Source organism: Watersipora subatra, chromosome 7 (assembly GCF_963576615.1).
Source record: "Watersipora subatra chromosome 7, tzWatSuba1.1, whole genome shotgun sequence".
NCBI lineage: Eukaryota > Metazoa > Bryozoa > Gymnolaemata > Cheilostomatida > Watersiporidae > Watersipora > Watersipora subatra.
Genome location: NC_088714.1, coordinates 49672994 through 49695783, shown reverse-complemented (window position 1 = coordinate 49695783; position 22790 = coordinate 49672994). Strand labels below are relative to the sequence as shown.

The 22790-nt window shown below is 36.1% G+C and overlaps 1 protein-coding gene across 1 annotated transcript in view; it reads left to right on the top strand.

Moving 5' to 3' along the window:
* Positions 1-22790, top strand: part of LOC137399443 (tectonin beta-propeller repeat-containing protein 2-like) — a 170952-nt gene that overhangs the window by 18348 nt on the left and 129814 nt on the right. The window contains exons 4-8 of the mRNA XM_068085562.1: positions 698-823; positions 1980-2114; positions 5143-5303; positions 9353-9533; positions 12488-12624. Coding sequence (XP_067941663.1) covers positions 698-823; positions 1980-2114; positions 5143-5303; positions 9353-9533; positions 12488-12624 — 740 coding nt within the window. The remainder of the gene's footprint in view (positions 1-697; positions 824-1979; positions 2115-5142; positions 5304-9352; positions 9534-12487; positions 12625-22790) is intronic.

Here is a 22790-nt window from a genome sequence, read left to right as displayed (position 1 = left end):
ATACCGGTGAAATACTGAGGGCGCTTCTAATCGATTGAGAAATAAAAAATGGCTGCCATCAGAAGATTAGTCTCCAATGACACACTGATTGAATTTCTTAGTAATGAAGGATCAAAAATAGAAAAAGCTAGAAAATTTCTTCTCACTAGCAACAAGAGATTTATAGTAAAATTATTTGTTTTTCTATTCACAACAAATATACACACTTTCAGATTCAGTCTACTGTAATCATTATGTTTCTTCATTTACCTCTAGAACCTAATTTTTTTTGAAAGAGACTGAAAGAGAAAGTTTTCTTTCATATTATATTCTTTGTATTCTATTTAATTTCTGTCTTGTTGTGGCGTTCTGTAAGCTTGTAGCTCTAGTATGATATTCAGTTGAAAAGGAAGTGCGCTATTCTAGTACTGTAGGTTGTTAATATGATCTAAACCAGGGCACCTGCTTGTATACACAAGGCTAGGCTTAAAACTAAACATATCCGGCTACAGGTGTCTTCCTAACATGCTACATTCCCGCTAGCCATATCTATAAGTATATATATTTGCCCAATGCTGATTGCAACACTAATCTTCCCCTGATATGATTGAAGATGGTCACCATGGAAACAATGCCGGTTTACTTATTGGCCGGTTCTTCTCTCAAATCTTAAAGAAGGGTGGATAACTTTTTCATCAATATCAATATGTCTTTGTAGAGTCGCAGTGATGGCATATCCAGCGTCGCTACTGGCTATAGCAATGATTCCTTCACAGTTATAACGGGCACTCGTACAGGACAAATATATACACACAGACTCAAGTTGATCAATTCTATATTAGAGGTCAGCCATCTAGAGAAGTTGTTGTATTTTGTCAAGAAATTTCATACATAGAGTTTTGCTAGGTTGCCATCCATATCTACAGCACATTGCTAGGCCAACCATATAGGCACATGACAGGCATAAGCAGGTCTGACATATATAGGCAGGTATGTATGATGGTGTGGTGACCAACTCGTAGATCATGCAGTGAAGAGTACCTGCGCGCTTTCATTGCGAGAATTTAAACTATTTTGCTACACAAAATCAGTTGGCAATGCTGAGGTTTTAAAACTAGAATAAGGTATATTTTCTTTACAGATGTTTATTGTTGATGTGAGGCTGAGCTTACGAAGAGAAGTTAGAGAATGCATAGTTTTTATGCTTTTAAAAAAGTTTGCTGTTTTGTGAAAATTTTAGATACTACATGTAATTTTGTTAAGGACATCATTCAAAACCATGATTTTATTCTAACTATTAAAAGTATTATATTTGGAGTATTTGAAGGTCTCTGGATCTTTTCTACTCACTTTGTAGGTACCTTCATATCATTGTTGTTAGATAGACAGGCTGGATAATGTATTGCATAATCAATCGTTTTTTTTGATGTCATCACCCTGTTTGTACATGCTCTCGTCTACGAAAAAGCAGCCATCCATGTAGAAAGCGATCGTCATTCTCTTGATTAATAGTATTTTTCGGTGTTGTTTTGATACTAAAATAAAAAATTCGCAAACAAAAGCATTGTTTACAATCATTAATTGCAGAAGCTTCGTGTTTTTAATGATAAAAGTTGTCCATAAAGATGGCATACAACGATAGAATGATGTCACGAAAAAATGAAGGATACTCACGAGAATTCTTACTGCTAGATCTATACTTTTTAATATACTTAAATGCTTTTTGTGTTTCTAACAAGTAAAGGTAGTTAGGCCTATTATTGATCAATCCAAACTGCAAGTGCATTGAACCTTACATTGAGCATCAAAAACAGCTATTGAATACTATTTTTGGGTGTAAATTTTCGCAAAAATTGTTGTGTGGCTATATTGGACCTGTGCACAAAATTCAATTGAATTTTAACATGCTCTCTAAACTACTTATTGGACGAATAACATCGGTTTGGCAGAGGCCATGAATTTTTTCAGATGGTAAAGTTCCCTGATGTCTTGTTTTCAAGGTACTAGATTCAGTGCAGACATCAGTCCAGAGCCAATCAACTATCAGATCTCTACAGCTGGCTGCTGACTGCAACACAGCTTACTGCGGAGATGAAACAGGGGATGTGACCGTCATCGATTGCGGCAGCACCATGGTTAGTAAACCACCTCTACTAAGAGTGTGTATTCCATAGATGTTTGCATATCAGCTAATAATGTGCTATAAGGTTTTAGATTATCAAGTGCGAGGCTGCTATCTTTACTATCATGTGAGCCATGACCTGTTTGAAGCCTCGGCTGGGAGTTGGGTGAAAAAGTATTGCACTATTCGAGTCTTGCACCCACCACATCTAGTGTTAGTGTCAAGGTGCTACCACCCCGGCAGCAAAACTGTTTTTTATGTTAGAGTTATTGTGCAAACACTTAATCTCTGTTTTATTTGCACATCTGATTATCTCTCACAGTACAGTCATACTTCGACTTACGAGCTTAATGCGTTCAGAGACTGAGCTCGTATGTCAATTTACTCGCATGTTGGTTCAATTTATTTATATATAGAACAATTAAATATATATTGATTGGTTTCTATATTCTAAAAAATGCAAATAAAACACTCAAAACAAGATATTGTAACAGAAAAAAACATGTTGGTTATTGTCCTAACTTACCACATGCTTTCAAAAAGCAACAAATAAAAAAATAATGCAAGGAAATGTGATTAATTAAAATGTAAAATTAAATACATACAGTAGCAGCTAACACTAGCATTTGCCAGGGAGGGAGATATAAATGTTATCCTTCATTACAACAGTTGAATTTGATAAATTCGGATTTTATCAAAGTCTTAAAATAACAAACTTAAAAGCAAACCTAAAAGCAAACTTTCATTTTTAACTTAACGTAATTAAAATTTCTTCGGCGTTCATAGTTAGAAGTTTCTCGCTGGTTAGCTAATTTTTCATTTGTTTCGCTTTCACAACTAGCCGGCCGTTTTAAGATAAACCTATCTAAGGACGTTTGCCTTTTTCGCCCTTTCAACGTGTTGCGATTAGGACGAACACTGGTGTCGTCACAAAGGGTTAATGCACGACCACGAGCAAACTTGTCCGAAAGTCTATTTTTATAGATAGCACCGGCCTTTTCACATATGCCTTTTCGCCTTTTAACCACCAGCCTTTTCGCCTTTATTGAAACATCGTTTCAGTTACGCTGTCACCGGCCAATTGTTTATCTCTTATCCAATGCCTGAGCAGTCTCTCCATCAGCGGTCGTGAAGATCGCTGCGTCGTTTAGAAACTATGGTTAGTCCTTTTGCAAACTAAATTCCCTGAATATAACCATTCGGTTTGATAATTGTAGATGTATTTCTGTCATATTGCTGAGCTAGATCAATCACGCATACACATTTTGCATATTTTACAATAATTTTCCGTTTAATATCAATTGTTATCATTTGCTTTTTCTTTCCATTATCTATCATTTTACTGGCAAACTTTCGGTCTACGCACCGTACTTTTAATTCACATAATTCTGCACTGAAAATTGCGCACAAAAAACACGGTACAAAAGAATAACCTGGGTAGTTGAAAAATACAGAGTGAGGCTGTTGTCATAAAACACCTACGGCATACTTCGCAACTGACTCACGTGCTCGTATCTCAAACATTGTTCGTATGTTAGTGCTAAAACTTGCTTAAAAGCTGACTCGTATCTCAGGTTTCTCGTACGTTAGAGCACTCGTAAGTTGAAGTATTACTGTATATTAATCTGACAGGGCACTGGACTTTACCACAATAAGAGCCATAGCACTGTCTGAAGCCAAGGCTATAGGGTGGCAAAAAACAATTGTAGCAAACGGGATTTAAACTCGTCTCTCTTAACCTAATAGACTGACACTATAACAACTGCACCAATTGATCGCTTTCCAGTTTTAAGAATAGTTGCGCGTATAGTCACTACGCCTGACTATCTCTCATAACACACTAAACTGTCAGTGAGCCGGTATTATATGTTTAACTATATGCAAAGTTTTAATTGGAAAGAGAGTTTTTACGCATGGCTATCTTAAACTTCAGCTATATACATCTCCTTTGTTAGCTGCATCTATTCTAGCCTGTCTTGACAAACTGTTGTTTTTACGGAGTTGTCCTCCGTCGAGCGAAGCGAGCGAAACAACAGCTTATCACAATACGCACTGCACCTGATGCATCAGCTGCGCTGAAAGGGAGTTGTTCTCTTTCGTCTATGCGGCTTGGCTGCGATGTTATGTCGGTCGCTCCATTGGTAATCAACGGATTCAGCCCAAAAATTTATGTAGAAAGAAATAAAATAAAAACGTTTAACCAGAAACCAGTCTCTGCAGTAAACTTTTGTAGAACTTGAGAATAAAATATATTAAAAATAAAATCAATAAGAACAAATAGAATTGACTGATACAAAAATACAAATAAAATTGACTGAGCGCACAAATAACTACATGTTTAGTTGCTGTTGTTGCCTGAGTTCCATGGAGTTCCGACAGTTTGTTCTCATAACTTTTCCCTCAAATGAGATTTTTCTTACGTCATAGAATACGGATCTTATTATAGTAAAAAAGGTGATAGAGTGTTGAACAACTAAACTGAAGGTCATGAGTTCAACTCCCATACAGTGTAATCAACGAAATGCTAGTCTCGCAGCAACTGTTATGAAAGGAAATGAAAGCTAGCAATTGGCGACAGCCAATCACTGTCACCGAAGTGATGCACATTGCATACTGTTGTGTATACAAGGCTGTATATTGGGAAAGTTTGACACACTGCGATGTTTTTCGAAATATCGGCATAGCATTACCGAGAAGGCAACTCTTACATACTGCGATCAAGCGTAAACTAGCCTGAGCAGTAGTACAGACCAATAATAAACGCAGTCTTATCATTGTAGTTATGTGTCTGTCTATTTATTTGAAAGTTAATTGCACTGGGCAATGCATTATTATTGTTAGTACAGCTATCACTCGGTGTTCAGTTTTAGTTTCTCTGATATCAAAACTCCATTACCTTTAATCTTTTATGAATTCATGACATTTGCATGAACCAATAACATTGTGTAGAGCCATTGTCTAATGGCTACCCGTTTGCAGCGTCCAAGAAATCCAATTAAAATTATACTGTATATCAGCCAATAGAGTTGTGGTATTTGCAGAATTCCACAGTCGAGTCTTCCGTTATTTTACAAGAATCTCAACCTGTGGTACAACTAAGCCTGTGGACTAACATTTTGCTGGTTTCGACTACTGCCAGCTGCCTGATATATGATATTACCAGCAAAGAGACAACAAGGATGGGATCTAAGCCTAGAAAGATGTAAGTAGTGAAATATCTGCTGCTTTCAACGACATTTACATATTTGACTACAGTCCCCCCTTCAAATTGCCTAATGGCCAAATTTGGCATATACATGTATGCATATCAGGACTTTATTGTGAAACTCATGACTGTTTACGACTATATTACCGTATGCTAGTGTTAATTCTACAATACTTCGATGATCGTCTGTGACAAAATTGTGCACACTATCACAAACCCATCCCCGTTGATATCAGCGAATAGTCTGCGACATAACGATCCCATTATCTAATGCGGTCGTAACAATGACGAAATACTAGTCCTTCAGCAACTGTCATGAAAGAAAGTATAAGTGAGCAATCCACGACAGCCAATCACCATCGACTAAGTGGTGCACATTGTACAGGCTGTCGTGGATTCTCTGCCAACTATCGGAAAAGGTTTGACATATGTAAACTTTCCTGATGTATCTGCGTCGCATCGACGATGGTTTACGGTGCACATAGTTGATGAATAATCACAGAGAGGACAACTCTGACATATGGTCATATGGTGTTAAAGGACATAGAAATGACAAACAGTAAAAAGATTATGTAATAGCATTCAGTAGATTAAGTTACCTAAACTGTTATAATCTCTCCTTATAAATAATGATCGAGTTGGCCAACTTGAATGGGATCAAATTTATTACAATTGTTTTATGAACAGATCCTTGGAACCATCTAGGCTGTAACCTAGACACGCTGCGCAGGTTTGGCCGATTATAGTCAAACGATTTAAATAATTGATTTAAATCATCCTAAAAAATCATGTTTGTTGATTTTTTTGATTTTTTCCATGTCAAAAAATAAGACTTATAGAGGGTCTACTGTGAATATGAACTGCACAACTTGGTCAAAATTGAAATAAAAACAACTTTTAATAAATTAAAGTGATGCAAAGTTGTTTTGTTATGTTGCTAATGTTTACATGTGGCACACTTCAACAAAATAAAATAATATTATGTTAGCGGTTATAAAAAAAAGCTGGTAATTGATGTTTTCAAAAAAATCTGATTGAAATAAAACATTCAAATTTAAATAAAAAAATCCGACCTTTTTGATTTGAAAACGAATCATGATTTTTTCCAATCCTGAATTGCCGCGGACTATTCGCAGATGTAAACGCGGATGGGTTTAGGATAGTGTGAACAATGTTCTACAGACCATCACCAAAGTATTGTAGAATTAACACCAGTCAATATACTTGTCATGTTTAACTAGCTTTAGACACGTCATTGTATAGGAATTGCTCTATTCAGAAAACAGACGGTATATTCCTGATGGCTCACTGCAAGTCATGTCAGCTTTCATAGTCTAGTTGGTGTTTTATGTCAGAGAAGTATACCCAAGAAATTCTGTTTTATTAACTTTTCATCACAATTTTTATTTTAAAGAAGCTGATATATTAAAAGTTATAATCGTTTTAATTCATGAAAACATTGCCATAAAATGAAAGATCTTTTACAAAAATTTTTGTTACCAATAATAACTCGAGTAATAGAGAAGCCAATGATGGACCAATCACAATGCATAAGCGTGTAGTTTTACATTGTAATTGACTCAGGAACACCTGCTGCAGTTATTCTTAACAGGAAGATTTTATGCAGGTTGAAATGTGGTAAATATTCTATAACAAGATTGATGAAGATGTAGGAACTGGAAACTTTTGATTTGCTAGTCGCAATGACTAGGCTTCACAAATCAATTTCAGTTGTTATATAGTTTGTCAAAAATATTTAACATTAATTGTGACCATGAAACATTGAAAATATATATAAATATTAATTTTTCAGAATATTGTAATAATGGGCAGCGTTATTTACGGCAGCTGGCTATCAAGTTAATATTTGTTTAGAAGAATGACCAAGATGAGTTGAGGGTTTAGTAGTTTTATGATCTTACTAAACAGGAAGTTAGTTTGGACGAATACAAAGTCATGCATGGACATTGAAAAAGTGCGGGCATTGAAAAAGTGCGGACATTGAAAAAGTCCGGACATTGAAAAAGTACCGACATTGAAAATTTAATACTGTACATTAAATAGCCTATATTGTCTTGCGCGCATAACCTTAGGCTACAATATGGTATAATATGCATATACAGTATTCACGAGAGAGTAAAATATGGTTATACCTGCAATAGGGTACATTATAATATTGATAACAGTAATAATAACAAACGAAAATTACGGTGCAACACTTACTCAGACGCGAGAGTGGCTCACATCGTCTGTCACAAGAGCCACCTTTCGGTCAAGGTTGTCATTTTCCGGACAGACTTGGCCGCATCAGATAATTGTCTGGACCCCAGATGCTGCTCGGGTAATTAAAGGTGCGGAGAAGTGAATTCCGGAGAGTCGGGGGATTGACTGTAATGAATATGAGACTATGAACATGAGCTAAGCAATACAAATTATTTGCTCAAGTCATAAACAGTGAAGGACTGTGTACTTTAGTTGTAACATGTTTCGCTTGCATTTCATGCATGTGTGAGGAAACTATGGTAGAAATACATAATTACTTGGGTTTTTTTTACCTCTCAAAAACACAAATAGCGAAATTTCGAGAGCTAAACCTCTCAAATCTAAACCATGATCAGAGATGTCACAATGTAGTTCACTCAACATTTGTTTTACCCTAGTTTTCAATCTTGCCTGCACAACCTTTCTTAAGAAAAGTTATTTTATAAATACGATGTTGTCTTTTATTAAAAATAACTGTTTTTACATGCTAACAGTATCTACAATAACAAGGGAAACTGGTAAGTCGTTATTCTGTAGCTTCAAACATTAAACTAAGATCGTATGCAACAGTCTGTCGAGTCATGGTTGGCTGTCGGCTGGACTAGTTTGTGTTAACAGGTGTTAGCACGGGTTCAATCAGCTCTGGACTAATCAGACTCTGTACTCAGGCTAATCGCTCCAGTAGCATCTGTGCACACACAGACTTCTAACCTTGCTCACAATGATCATTATCACTCGCCCCAAGATGACTATGAAATCAGCAGAGCCTTGCTAGCTGTCCATTGCTTCAACATCTATAAAATTGGCATTAAAATATCTGTATAAGTTTAGATTTGATACTTGTGAAGATGGTGAACTCAGTCTCTATTGAATTTCGTTTATAATACATTTTTTGCCTTTTGTTTATTTGTGACAACTGTTTCGATCAGATGCTCAGGTACCAAAAGTTGAAACATTCGTTCGTCCTTTCATTTGCACTAAATTTTATATTTCCACATATACTGTATGTATAAATTTTATTACCATCAGCAATATGATCTTTTTTTGTTACACACCACAAAAATATAGTACTTTAATACAACCAAACATGAAAAACTATTAAATTTCTATGTATTTTTCGCTTACCTTTCATCACTCATTTTCAAAACAACTATGTTGGGAAAGGAGCTTCAAGTACCAATGCAAAGTTTATATTTCAATTTCAAATCATCATTGTCTTTTAAGTTTGAGGATCGTACGTCTTTGAATTAAAACATACATATAACAGTTGTTTATCTGTTTATCTATTCCTAAAACAAATAAATAGGTAAAAAATTATATATATATAAGTATATATATTTATATATATATACCTTCTTCTTCATCAGTATATTTATATATATAGTTTATATATATAAATGTACGTATATAATTTATATATATAATATATACAATATATATTTATATTTATATATTTATAACTATATATATGCAGTATATTTATGTAATGTAATGTGTATATATGCAATATATATGTAATATATATATGCAGTATATATATGTAATGTATATGTAATATATACATCACTTTATTGGCAATAATTTTATTTCCGACAAAGTTTTTCAAATAATGCATTACAACAATAATAAAACACAAAAAGGGCAACAGTTATCACTGAAACCAAATAGATGGTTTGACATATAGTGTTCAAGTTCTGTAACAAAAGGAGGACACAAATCATAGTATTTTCTGATATATATATATGATATTTTTATATGTTCTACAAATCTATTATTTTTCTTAGACATGGTGACTTCGGTGGCTGTCTGCATATCGGTTCTGGCTCAGACGTCACGGTGTTCAGTGTTAGACCAGGACTTAGACTCTGGAGGTGTGCCATAGATGGCACGGTGTCAGCTACTCACATATACAAGGAACTAGTTCGTGATTCTCCTGTTATAAAACTTCAAGGAGAAGCCGACTTCGTAAGTCAATCTAGTCCTATAATGCCTCTTATTTGCTTATAGTAAGGATTTATATAGGTCAATGGCTTCACTGATTGCTGGGCAAAGGATTGATGGATCAAGGTTTCTGCTAATTCATTTTACTGTGTTCTCAAGAATCTGCAAGGTGTAGTAAGTGCTGCCAATAATCTGTCTGGATAAATGGTTAAAGGAGGCGTGGCAGTGGCCAAGTTTACCTACATGGCAGGTAAAAAAACTTTAAGAGAAAGTGGGTGATTCTTTTTCAATGTTTTGATGTGTTTATGTTTGGTTAATGGTACAGACCGTTGATAAATGCACAGTGTTACATATACCAGTACCCTGGCAGTTTAGTTTGCTGTGAGAAATCATCAGATGTGCTGATAAGGCACAGATCTTAAGGAGCTCCAACGACTATTCAGAAATACTTGGTGGTGATTGGTCGGGACAGGTATTTGAGTGTTGGCCCACCAAGTCAATTGGTATGAGTCTGAGTCTCGTTGAAAGCATAACCTTTAGCCTTAGCTCTGGACATATGACGAGATACCACGCTGATTTTAGTAAAGATTTCTATGTAAGCTTATTTGCATAAGTATGTGAGCATAAGCCAGGAGATTTTGTCAGAGCTGGATTGGCTTCCAGTCTGTTTATGATTTGAAATACGTTTTTACGAAGATTCACACCATACCAACTCAAACTCTGACTATATAAAGTAGGTCACATTTTTTAGCCAATGAAATACTATGTCGGATTTATTCCATTCTCTTGTATTTTCTGTGCTATCGACATTGTGAAATATGATTGGTCAATTCTATGTTGTTGGCCGTCAAAAACATGCAAACAAACGTATTATGTAGCATTTCACTGATCTTGTGTCAAGGATGGGGGTAAAGCCGGACAAAGGTATTACGCAGCTTTTCACTGATGAGGTGTCAGCGACTGGGATAAAGCAACTTTTTCAACCTTTTTTATTTTATTCCAAACTGACTTTATTGGCGAGGAAGCAACTCCAATAAATTGTCCTGGTGTAAACTCACTTTTAGTTGAACAACTTCTTGTGATTGACAATTTAATCTTAGTGCATCGTTTTCTATCTCTGAGGTTTTTAGAATCACGGCTAACCTTATAGCATTAGCAATAATACTATTGATGTAATTGTGTAGGTTAGATGCAAACATCTCAGGAAAATATTGTTTTAACGGATTTAATTCAGGCTACTCTGTCAACGTATCTAATAAATATGAGTACACATTGCTAAGAGGTCTATTCTGTTTAACATCGCAAAATACTTAAACAGCCAGAAATATATTTAATACATTTAGAAATATAAATACAAAAATACTGTCATAATTCTATAACTGTATTTGAAAGGCCAACAAAGTTTACTGCTGATAAACTTTCGTTTTTATTCTATAAAATTTACTTATTATTAACTATTAAATTATAATTATAAAACTAAACCATATAAATCTCTCATTTAGAACCACTCTAGAAATGTTACATATTAGAATTTTGTAGTTTCTACATTTGATTATATTACACAGCCAGGTGTAAAACTACATAATTGGCAGCAGTTACATTATTGCGCACGAGGCAGACCACCAACAGAGGCAAATTAGTTTTGGCTTAAAACAGAATGACAAAAACTTGTTCGATGTTTGTTCAGAATTAGGCTTCTGTAAGTAAAATTGTGTGAAGCCAGAAACCTGCTGATTAAAGAGGCGAATGAATTGCTTTGAATTCCTTTGATCAGTTTAAGTACTGCAAGAAGGTTGGTTTACATCGGTTGCTACTCAGAAGCAAAATTGTTAGAGTACGTATGTGAATATACATGTAGGTGTGAAACGTGTGTGATACATATGGAAATGTGTGGTTTAGTTAAATTGTTCTGTTGCTAACTAATATGTACTGTGACGGTTTGTTGGGGGAGTTACTCAGTGCCCACTTAAACCAGACTTCATTTTTGGCAACTGAATGTACGTCGATTCCAAAAGAGGTGCTGGTGACAGATTTATCAAGAGTGCTGTATGTGTGTCTTTATCGGTATTTGTCTTCACTATAATAAGAGCCGTGTGCGTCCCTCTGTGCGTCCCTCTGTGCGTCCCTCTGTTCGTCCCTCTGTCCGTCTCTCTGTCCGTCCCTCTCTCCGTCCCTCTGTCCGTCTCTCTGTCCGTCCCTCTGTCCGTCCCTCTGTCCGTCCCTCTGTCCGTCCCTCTGTCCGTCCCTCTGTCCGTCCCTCTGTCCGTCCCTCTGTGCGTCCCTCTGTCCGTCCCTCTGTCCGTCCCTCTGTGCGTCCCTCTGTGCGTCCCTCTGTGCGTCCCTCTGTCCGTCCCTCTGTCCGTCCCTCTGTCCGTCCCTCTGTCCGTCCCTCTGTCCGTCCCTCTGTCCGTCCCTCTGTCCGTCTGAAGTCGCAGGTGGATGTTAGGAAAAGAATTGCGTCATATGGGACTGAAACTAATGACTTTCAGCATGGTAGCGCGACACTCAACACCTGTGCCAATCGATCACCTTGCTACATTACCTGCGCAGATAGTTATTAGACATGATGATCTCTCACACAGCACACCGGACTGACAGGGTACTAGTAACTATAACACTCTGTTAGAGTTGCTACTAGATATGTCAGCGGATTCTATCTTTAATTAATGCTGCCAGAGTCATAGCTGCTGGTATATATATTCTGCTATTAGATGCAAAAACCCTAGTAATTGTTACAAAATTAATGATAACACGACAGTTGTGAAATTTTTGGGGTGAATGAGTGAATTAAGATTGTTATGCGCTTTCTTTGCTTACTTTTTAAAATTTTTATTAGTTTTTATTTAAATAGAAACAAATAAAAATTCTTTTATTTAAATAAAAACAAATAAAATTTATTTTTATTTTAATAAAAGCAAATAAAATTTATTTTTATTGAAATTGCTGATTACACTGGGTCCCATTGCTGATTTTGCTAGAACGCTGTTGAAGTTCTCCAACAGTTTGGTATGATGAAGCTGATAGATGCCACTACTCTTCTCTCCTGGTCAGAGCAGTCTGTGGCCTTCATAGACATCTCAGATGCACATTCCTCTTCACTGATTGGCATATCAAGGTCTGTAAACACTCTCTTCCATGTACAAGTACTTTATTGCTCAAAATTGTCAAGGTTGTCGAAATTGGCAATGGGTTTTAGTGTTACATAGTTTTGCAGAGTTTTGCGTATTCCAGGCTAACGTAGTGAAGCAATCAGGAACAGATAGGACTCTCAAACTAGAGCTACACCATTTCCTAAAATCACAGGATGATTTGATATTACACATTTGATAATGAATCGTGATATATCACAATATTCTTATATAAAAAAGCATGCAAGTTTTGTTAATATTCGTTTGTATATTTTAACATAAAAATAAAATGCTTTGAGATAGCGATAATTAAAAACATTTATTTCATGAATGTTCATGTGTGTGGAAGGCAGCGGAATGAGTTTATTATATGGTTAAAAGGCCAATGCTTTGAAGTTCCGGTATTGCTCTCACTAAATATCCTCAGGTGTGAGATAAATCACATTTACATGATTACATCGTTTATACAATTGGCGATATCGCTTTAAATGGTGGCGATTTTCAAATCGTCTACCCTCAACATCACCACCAAGCAATTAAATTGCTGTCTCGTGAAGCTCTATCTCAAACCCTCTGTTTAGTAATGCAAAAGATATTTTGGCATTCACCCCACATGTTTATTTTATAGTAAGCATTTGTTTATTTGTAACTTACAAATATCATTGTTTACACATATCTTGAACTAGGGCTTTCAATTCTATACCGAGAGACATACAGTAGTGTATGTCTGTGGACCCTCAAACTGGACCCTTTGATGGAAAACTAAAATTCTCTTTTACAACATTGTTACTCATAGTAAATGTAGTCAATAGCCATTAATTATATATTAAATTAATTTTCATTTCATCGTGATTTTGAATATGTAAATCAAAAAGTCATAAAAAGTATGTTTTTTAGTGATTTTGACAGCTAAATTCTGAACATTTCATTTCTTAATGGTTGAAGATAACAATCTGTACAGATGTGATCACATCATATACATTTTTATTTGTTTATTCCAAGTCATATACATGTATTTAAATCAGAATAAAATGAGGATTAATTAGTTAAAATTATAATTTATGGCTAGCTACTAAATTCACGATGAGTTGTAAAGAGAATATTAGATTTCCAACAAAGAGGTTCCCTTTGTTTTGTTCACCAGTGTATGTGCTATTTACTCACATCAATGAAATGGTCGTGAGATGTTTTTTCAACCAACTCAGTGAAACTTGCTTCTCTTGCACCACCACACCGATTTCACACATCACTGTACACATGCCCATGCCTATCCAACTCAGTTATCACTTACTAATAATTAGCTTGATTTTATTCTGAAGGGACACGCTATCTTCTATATATACTGTATATATTTCTCAAAGTTTGTGTAATAGTTCATCGTTGTATATGTCCAGATATAGCGATTAAAATCTTGGAATAAAGAATCAATACCGCAGAAGATTTGTTCTCTAACCTCCCGTTCACCAGTTCGACGCCTTACCAATTTAGTCACACAAACTTGATAGATTTGCTAGGCGATATGTCACTATATGGGAGCAAGTATGCTACCGCTTACCGACATCATGAGAAGCGACGTCATGAGAAGCGGTAGCTTTTATTAGTAGGCTTACTCAAATTAGCCATTGACAATGTGCCAGGCTAATAACAAGTGGCAAGCAACTCTCATTACCTCTCATTGCTTATAAGCTGATTTTTAATACCCGGGCAATGCCGGGTGGCACAACTAGTCATACTACAAATGTGATATGCATACTCTTACTTCCTTGTGTAGGCCAGAGCCGTATAGCTTCACAGAGTCCCCCGGCAAAAACTGGACATACTGATCTCTAATGGAATATTCTTATCTCGCTCTCAACATCTCACTTTTTTGCATTTGCTTTACTTTTTACAAAAGATTATGTGTAGTTTTTTGTAGGGAATTTTGTCTTCTTTTAAATGGTGTATAATACAACAATCAATTTCAAAGCGACTGCCAATGGGAGTAATTTTTGTTGGTTAGTGTTGCGGCCTCTCCATTATAACTTATATAAAAAATTAATGGGTGTGGCTTGTTTGGAACCATGCGAGCTTTGATATACACTTCCGTTTTCCGCGGGACTCTGTGCAGTTATACAGCTCTGTAATGTCAGAGTCGTATAGCTCTACAAAGTCTCACGACCAAAACCAGAAACAAAAATGCTGGTTTTCAAATAAACGTGATCGACATATTGAACTCTAATGGAATATTCACACCTCGCTCTCAATATCTCTCGTTTTTGCATTTACTTTACGTTTTTACAAAAATGTTCTTAGTAGCTTTTGGTAGGAAATTTTGTCCTCTTTCAAATGGTGTATGATACAACGATATATTTCAAAGCGACTGCCAATGGGAGTAATTTTTGTTGCTTAATGTTGTGGCCTCTCTTTTATAACTTATATGAAAATAGTGTCCGTGGCCTGTTTGTTTGGAAACGAGCGAGCTCCCATATAAGCTTCCGTTGGTCGCGGGACTCTGTGAAGCTATATGGCTCTGGTGTAGGCCATTAAAGAGCACCCTAAAACTAACTGCTGGCTTTGTGTTTTTTTAAATGCGGATTTTCCTTGCAAACAAAAAAAATTGAAGACATCAGGGACAATAATAAAATTGATAGTAAATAAATTAAACAACCAGAATACATATCTGCTACTGTTAAATTTATTAGATCATTGTGAAAAGAGGATTGATGGTATACAGGTGAAACAGATCACAATTTTGAGATCTAAGGCTACATTATTCTTGAAAAAACTTGCATCTGGGTAAGACTTTATATAAGAATCTTGCATAAAATTTGGTGAATTTTTTAGTTTTTTCAACATTCTCAAATTTTAGTATGTCATAATGTGACATCTTATATATTTAAAACTTAAAAAAAATTTAAAATAAGCCTATCGATTTATGATATATTGACAATTTTCTCATTTTGACATTGACATTTCTCATTGACATTTTCTCACAACATTCTCATCGGGATGGACATGCATGCGACAGAAGGACAGCATGATAGTCATAAGACAGTAATAAACTCGGTAGCACAGCATGACAGGACACCCTCTGTTTACTGACTTGCAAGAATGTAGTACACTGTTGGGGTGTTTTGCATTCTTCATCTCTCTTAGCTTGTCACTTCTCACTCATATTGTATTAATAATTATGACACCACTGACTGTTGTTTTCGGCTTATTCTCTCTGTTCTTTGCGAAGGTTTTGGTAACTTCTAGGTTCTTTCAATTTAGGTGGCATTTCCCTTAAAGACCTATTTGAAATGTCTTATGTTAGTTGCACCAGTAGCATATCATACCAGGTAGCCTGGAATATTATATATATTATTATATATTATTCTAGGTAGCCTGCATAGCTATTATTGTACTTTATTCCTAAATTGATCTAAGTAAAACATTATTGTTTCATTGTTGTATTGAAATTAACACCATATCCATTATTAAATTAAAAGATTTTTAATTCAAACTAAATTGCATCAATATACAACTACTGCAGTTCATAAAGCTATCTATATTTAATGAATGATATTTAACATTTATTTTTTACCAATTCCACCAAATTAAAATTAATAACTTTTATTGTGACTGGTAAATTGTTGATAACTAACATTTAAAACGCTAGTAATAAATATTTTAAAATAAACTATGAAGAGTTAATATTTACTGAGAGCAGTTGCTATCTGAGCCTAGGTGATATTATGGCAATTAATGTGGTGTCATAGATTTATATTAATTAATAATAAAACTGGTGTTGATAATATTATTTTTTATTTATAATTAATATAATAATTACTATTTAGATATTAAATGTGAATGGTAATTTAAAACCAAATAAACAATGAATATATTGTAATACATTACATATTAAAATATGAAGTCTTATTAGATTAACTTAAAAAATATTATTGATTTTCATGCAAAAATACAACGTTGTAATTTAAGAATGACATAATATTTATAATCATTTTGTTAAACATGAAATTATTCAGTGTTGTTTAATGTTTGCTTTATCGTTACTTACTATTTTGAAAGAAAATAACAAGTGACAAGAGCATTTCAAAAGCGCATTAACCTAATCGTTAGTGTAATGCAGGGGTTCCCAATTAGGTTCGCTAGATTCCCCCTTCCAGACTACGAAAACTCTATTTCCCCTATTCTATCAGGCTTCGCTTTGCTTTCAATCTTCATACTTCTTCATATTTTGTCATTTCTGCATTCCACATCACCAAATATTAAGTATCACAGCATTTAATAGTTCAACTGTCTTTATAAAGGTCTGGTCAGCATCTTATTGGTAAAAAGGAAATAGAAAATCCCCAAAGTTATAGAAAGTATGATGAAACTATGAATGAAAAAAACAGTACACAATGTTATAAACACCCAGTTTATTAACAACAAACAACAATATGCAGCATGTAACTATTATGCACAGCTTTGCAAATACATTGTATCAGCAAAAATTTATAAATAGAGGCCAGAATTCCCCCTGAAAATGAAAATTTCCCATTAGGAATTCGGAAAATTAATTGGAAAATGAATTTTAATTATTTTTACAAGCGAGCCCATTACTATTGTTGCAAGTTTTAACGACCAGCTTGACACTGTTTGGGTTAATAACGGTAAAACTAAAGCTTGAAAACTAAAATGCTCGCAAATTATATTTAACCTGGGACAAAAGTTGTTTCACTTTTTTTGAAAATACTTTGGAATTTATATTTTATCTTTATACAGAGAACAACAATGATAAAACTGAATGATACTATCAGATGCATTGCCACCGCGACCTCAACAACCAACAAAACATTTATTTCAGTTTTATTTTCAAGGTAATATTCGTTATACTGTACAGTTCATAATAAAGTGTGGAAATTATTAAAATAGAGAACTTTGTTGTAAATCCATATATTGCAATATATTTTCAATAAAATCTTAAGAGAAAATTCTGAAATCCGAATTTTCATAATAAAAAATATCATGTGTTTTATCTTACCCTTTTATGTAAAGGAGAGACTTTTGTTATTTTCAACTCATAAGTAGAATTATTACGTAGACCGAGGAGACAACTTGAAGCTGCAGGCAAAGTTTGTGGAGCTGTACCAGGTCATGTAAACCTGGCCCAACCACACCTGCCTGATAGAGCGCCAGGAACAATCTTCTGTGTAAAGTAATAGCCGGCTTAAACTTTTCATGCCTGTCTGGAGGAGCTAGGAATATCACCAGCCACCATTGAATCTCATAGAGGCCCTAATATGAAAGGGACCAGGAAGCAAAAAGCTCAAACTGAGTTGAGGGCTGTGTTGGAGCTGGCAAAACACATGGCTGAAGATTTGAAGTGCCCAGAGTTTAATCAAAGACTCGAGGCTTGGCTTAAAGAACTCTGGAGGTAGGTGGAAAAGCCGAAATGCGATTTTACAGGAGAGCCAGTCAAAGCTGAGTTCGAAGTTGAGTTCAAAGCTGGTCCGGCCCTCGAGCCTGGGGCAAAGAACACTTGGTGCCACGCGGCACAACCTTCAGCCCGCTTAGAGCACTTCGCAACCAGATCGGTATGGAGAGTGGGCGTGGCTATTGACAGTGGCCACTGATCTTTAACGACCCTTGCATAAGAATACAGGGGCCGAAAAAAGGTGGCAGTCTTGAGAGATTAGTAGGCCAGAGTCAATTGCTTCTGCATTCTACAGTGAACAAGTAGGCTATACTCTCCCAGAAATATTCCGATATCCATACCACAGGCACCGATCTACTTTCTGACTAACCTGTTGACATGGCTCAACCAGGTGAGACTGTAAATTCTCTTGCGAAGATGTTGAGCCTGTTAGAGCCATTGGAGACAGGAAAACAAGAGAGCTTGGCGAACCTGTTAGACTCAGATGAGGAGTTCGCGTTTGTGTGTAAGAGCACGGGCGCGACAGACTCGGGCGTGGTAGTGGGAACCCCAGCACCTTAAAAAGAAAGTGTCTTGAGCAGGCTGCCTCTATGAGCGATATCTCTGTTTCACACAGAGACGCTCACTCTGAGTAACACCTGGTTGGCACTCTGCCTTTTAGTAACAAGCCAAGGCCTGCACGGATTGTTTCCTTCAAGGAGATGCCAAGCAGCCGATCGAGTGAGTTGTGTGGGAAACCAGTGAAGCACCCTCGAGGTACACGAGAGTCTCAATTGGGTACAAGAGGTTGAGAGAGCCAAGTCGTCTAAGTCGGCCTAGATCTTTTGCTTATCTGATAACGAGCACGTTGGAAAATCGACTTCAGCAAAAGCTCTGACCCACAGACAACGAGTAAAATTACCAAAGCTGCTTGGTGAGTCGATGAAGAAAGAAGTAGCCCAGACGGAGTGATACGTCAGGGGTGCCACTTAGTCGAAGGTGACCAAAGCGATGCACGAGCTGGCGGCTTGTGGCTTGTATGGCGTCACCACTAGCACCTGGAGGAATAGACAGCATACCCTACAACATTTTGACATCTGCGTGTGTCCCTGTTGCTGGCAACACGTTTCCTGTGACCAAGTGATGTCATACTGAAGAGCACCTAAGAATGGTGAATGTGGGAATGTTTTCTATCTAGTAGACACAGGCAAGTGGTTTCCATTTCTGCAGGCCAGAGGATGGCCGGCCTCTCGCCCAATGAAGCCATGTACCTCCACACTGACCATGGCCGACTGCCCCTAGAGAGCCGGGTGTCAAGTAGGTCACTGTGAACTGATACATGCCCAAACGAGGCCGACCAAAGCGAAGAGCCGAGTTGCTGGAGCCTAAGCCGACTCGGTGATCCCAGATTGGTTCTGCACAGCCGAGCCAATCTGGGTCACCTGAGCTAGGTGATGCTAGCCCACCTGCAAAGAAGTTGACGACTAAAAAGCGGCCTGACAGCAGAGATCTCTGACAGTCTCTTGCGTGTTATTTTTTGTATGCGCATACATTTTATTACATGTGTTTGGGTATATTGTTGAAATATATATTTATCTTATTACCTTGCACTCAGTGGTTTTGATTTTTGTGGAGCAAAAAAGGGGACATGGCAGTTTCCTTTACGCTTAAATAAATATAGCAGTAGTTGTGCTAAAAGGTTGCATATGAGCTAAAGAGCTTCAAAAAACAAGTGAAGTTGAGGCATTTACGGCATGCTAGCTGGGAAGATCTTGTGCAGGTATATTGTATCTTATAATTAGATATGGTTCTACACTACTCTGGCCAACTGTATGCCACAAAGACCATGCATTATGTGCATTCATCCATGCAGCTGGAGTCTTGCTTTTCATGGTTGCTCACTTGAGTGCTTTTTGTTCGAGAATCTAGTTTAACTTTTACTGCAAGATCAGTTAACGGCAAGTAGTTTGATTATATTATGTAATGGTGATACTCATTTAGATATCATATACCCACATGAGGATATTATCTCATGTGGATATTAAGAGAGATGTAGTTTTATTCAGTGAAATGAAAAACTTCACTGATAGCCAAGTTAGAGAAAATGGCAGAGTTAAGTTGCAACATTAGAGGTCAATCACACCCGATGTCTTATGTTACATAAATTAGTAGTGAATCTTTTTGAATTGAATTTCATTTTTCTTCGTCAATTAAGACAATTACTAAGAAATACATCATAAATCATTGATGGAGGCTCAATGTGTACAATAGCTTTGCTAGTCAAGGTACAGAGTCCAGTTGGCAGGCAGTGAGCAGAATGTCACTTACGAAATGACAAATCTCCGCAATTTGAAGAAAAATGGGAAAAAGGGCAGCCCGACAATGTGCAGACTACTCTAGTCTCGACAGCACTAGCCACACCAAGACTATCCTAAATATATCAGTGTTTCCAACTCCGAGGTCCGCAGACAGCTAATTCCATGCTTTTTTGATTTGGTATGAAGACTGACAGTGACTAAGCGATGAAGTAGACTCTGAAATTGGTAGATCGTGTGATGATGTATGAGTAGATATCGAACAAGTGCTGTGGCCATCATTGATCAAACGACAATCAATCTAGCTGTATGACAACATGGTAGGACGACGACCAGTTAGCCTATAAATTCAACTTTTGCGGGAGGTTTGCTTGGCCAACAACTCAAGGAAACCTCAACTGCCTTTCATCTGTATACACATACAGGTAGTTTTCATTGTAGTTGTTCATAGGTGTAGCAGCTACCTTCAGTTGCCTGCACTAAAGGTTAACATCCTGCCACAATCATCTGTAAAGGCATCAGATAGCTGCTAATACGTGGTGAAACTGGTCCAGGAAGAAATAGTGGTAGGACTAGCTTTAAGAACTATCAGTGTGGCATTCAAAATGCCTGAAGTGCTGAAGGTTACTAAGATTAAGGAAGTCTCGTTACCAGATACTTTCTCTACCGCGTTGCAATGAATACCATGGCGGTATTTTTGCCTTGGTATTAATGAATTCGTATGGGGCCCATAGGCTAGTCCTTATGCCAACTGATTGCAAGGCCAAATTCAATGCTATAGAAAATTACCAGCCCGAACTTCTACTTTTGGTTGCTCCTGCATTAGAAGACTGATTGCAGGTTATACTAGACATGACTACAATCGCTAAGCTTACTGCGTTACTATTATGTGTCATGCTTAGTTTAGTTGCACCTCTGATCAGCCTAGTATATCAAGATTGTTGGGTTACGTGAAAATTCAGCGCTTGTGAGTCTTTATTGCTGACCGGTTTCCTTGAATACAAATAGATCTTTGTGATCATGGAGCTGCAATCATAGATTAAAGATACATGGAGACATATGATTTGCAAGTATATTTCCATTTACGACTTCCCAAACCACTTATTTTAAAAATGTCTGACCAATGAACTGCTGGAGCGGAAGAAACACTCTATTGCCATCCTGAGCTGCCAAAAAGGTTGGTCAGGAAAAGCTTTGAGTTTGGCGGGAAATAAAAGTCATATTTTCTAATATGATTATGATATATTTCTTAAATAGGCCTATTTTCTAGAATATATTGGTCACAATTTGAGGCATCAGACATTGGAATCCGAGGAGAAACTAAAACTTATCAAGTAACTTGGGCTGGATCTACATGTAATTGCTGTTATTTGATGCTGACAAGGTTCTGTCAGCATTAAAAGGCCTTTATACAACAGTCCAATACTTTAATAGTATTTGGATCAGTGATAACTTTACTACTGATGTAAGGAAAGTGCATTTGTTGATGTTTTATCTTGCAGTAAAATAACTTGGAATGATACATGACTTTACGTCAATTGAAAGAGGAATAGCAGTGACTATATTTACATATTTTACAACAACATTACAAGGCAGACAACCTCATTTCAGTCAAAGTAATTTCTTCTTGAAGTAAATAATAATCAGTCAAGCGCTTCAACACCCCAGTAAAGCATACCGATGTCAGAAAAGAATTATCTTTTATATAGCTTTGTAATTTATTATCCTCAAAGCTAATTAAAAGCTATTTTATGCCATGGACAACGCAATGATGCGGCTTTTACATTTTTATTTAAAATGAAAACCACACCGGTTCTCATGTTAAAAAACAAAATTTTATAGTAAGTCTAATAGTAAGTTTATCGATTCTATTCTGTCATTCTATTCTAGAACGATTCTCATTGCTTTTTCTTAGAAACTTGGCAATGCATCTATTCGCAAGTAGCTTTGATGGTGTGTATATATATGTATATATGTATATATATATTTTATATATATATAACACTAATTTAGAAGACTACCGTATATATACATACCGTATATATATGGTATGTACATGTATATATACATACCGTATATATACATACCGTATATATACATACCGTATATATACATACCGTATATATACATACCGTATATATATGGTATGTATATATACATACCGTATATATACATACCGTATATATACATACCGTATATATACATACCGTATATATACATACCGTATATATACATACCGTATATATACATACCGTATATATACATACCGTATATATACATACCGTATATATACATACCGTATATATACATACCGTATATATACATACCGTATATATACATACCGTATATATACATACCGTATATATACATACCGTATATATACATACCGTATATATACGGTATGTATATACAGTAAGTGTATATACATACCGTACATATACATACCGGTATGTATATA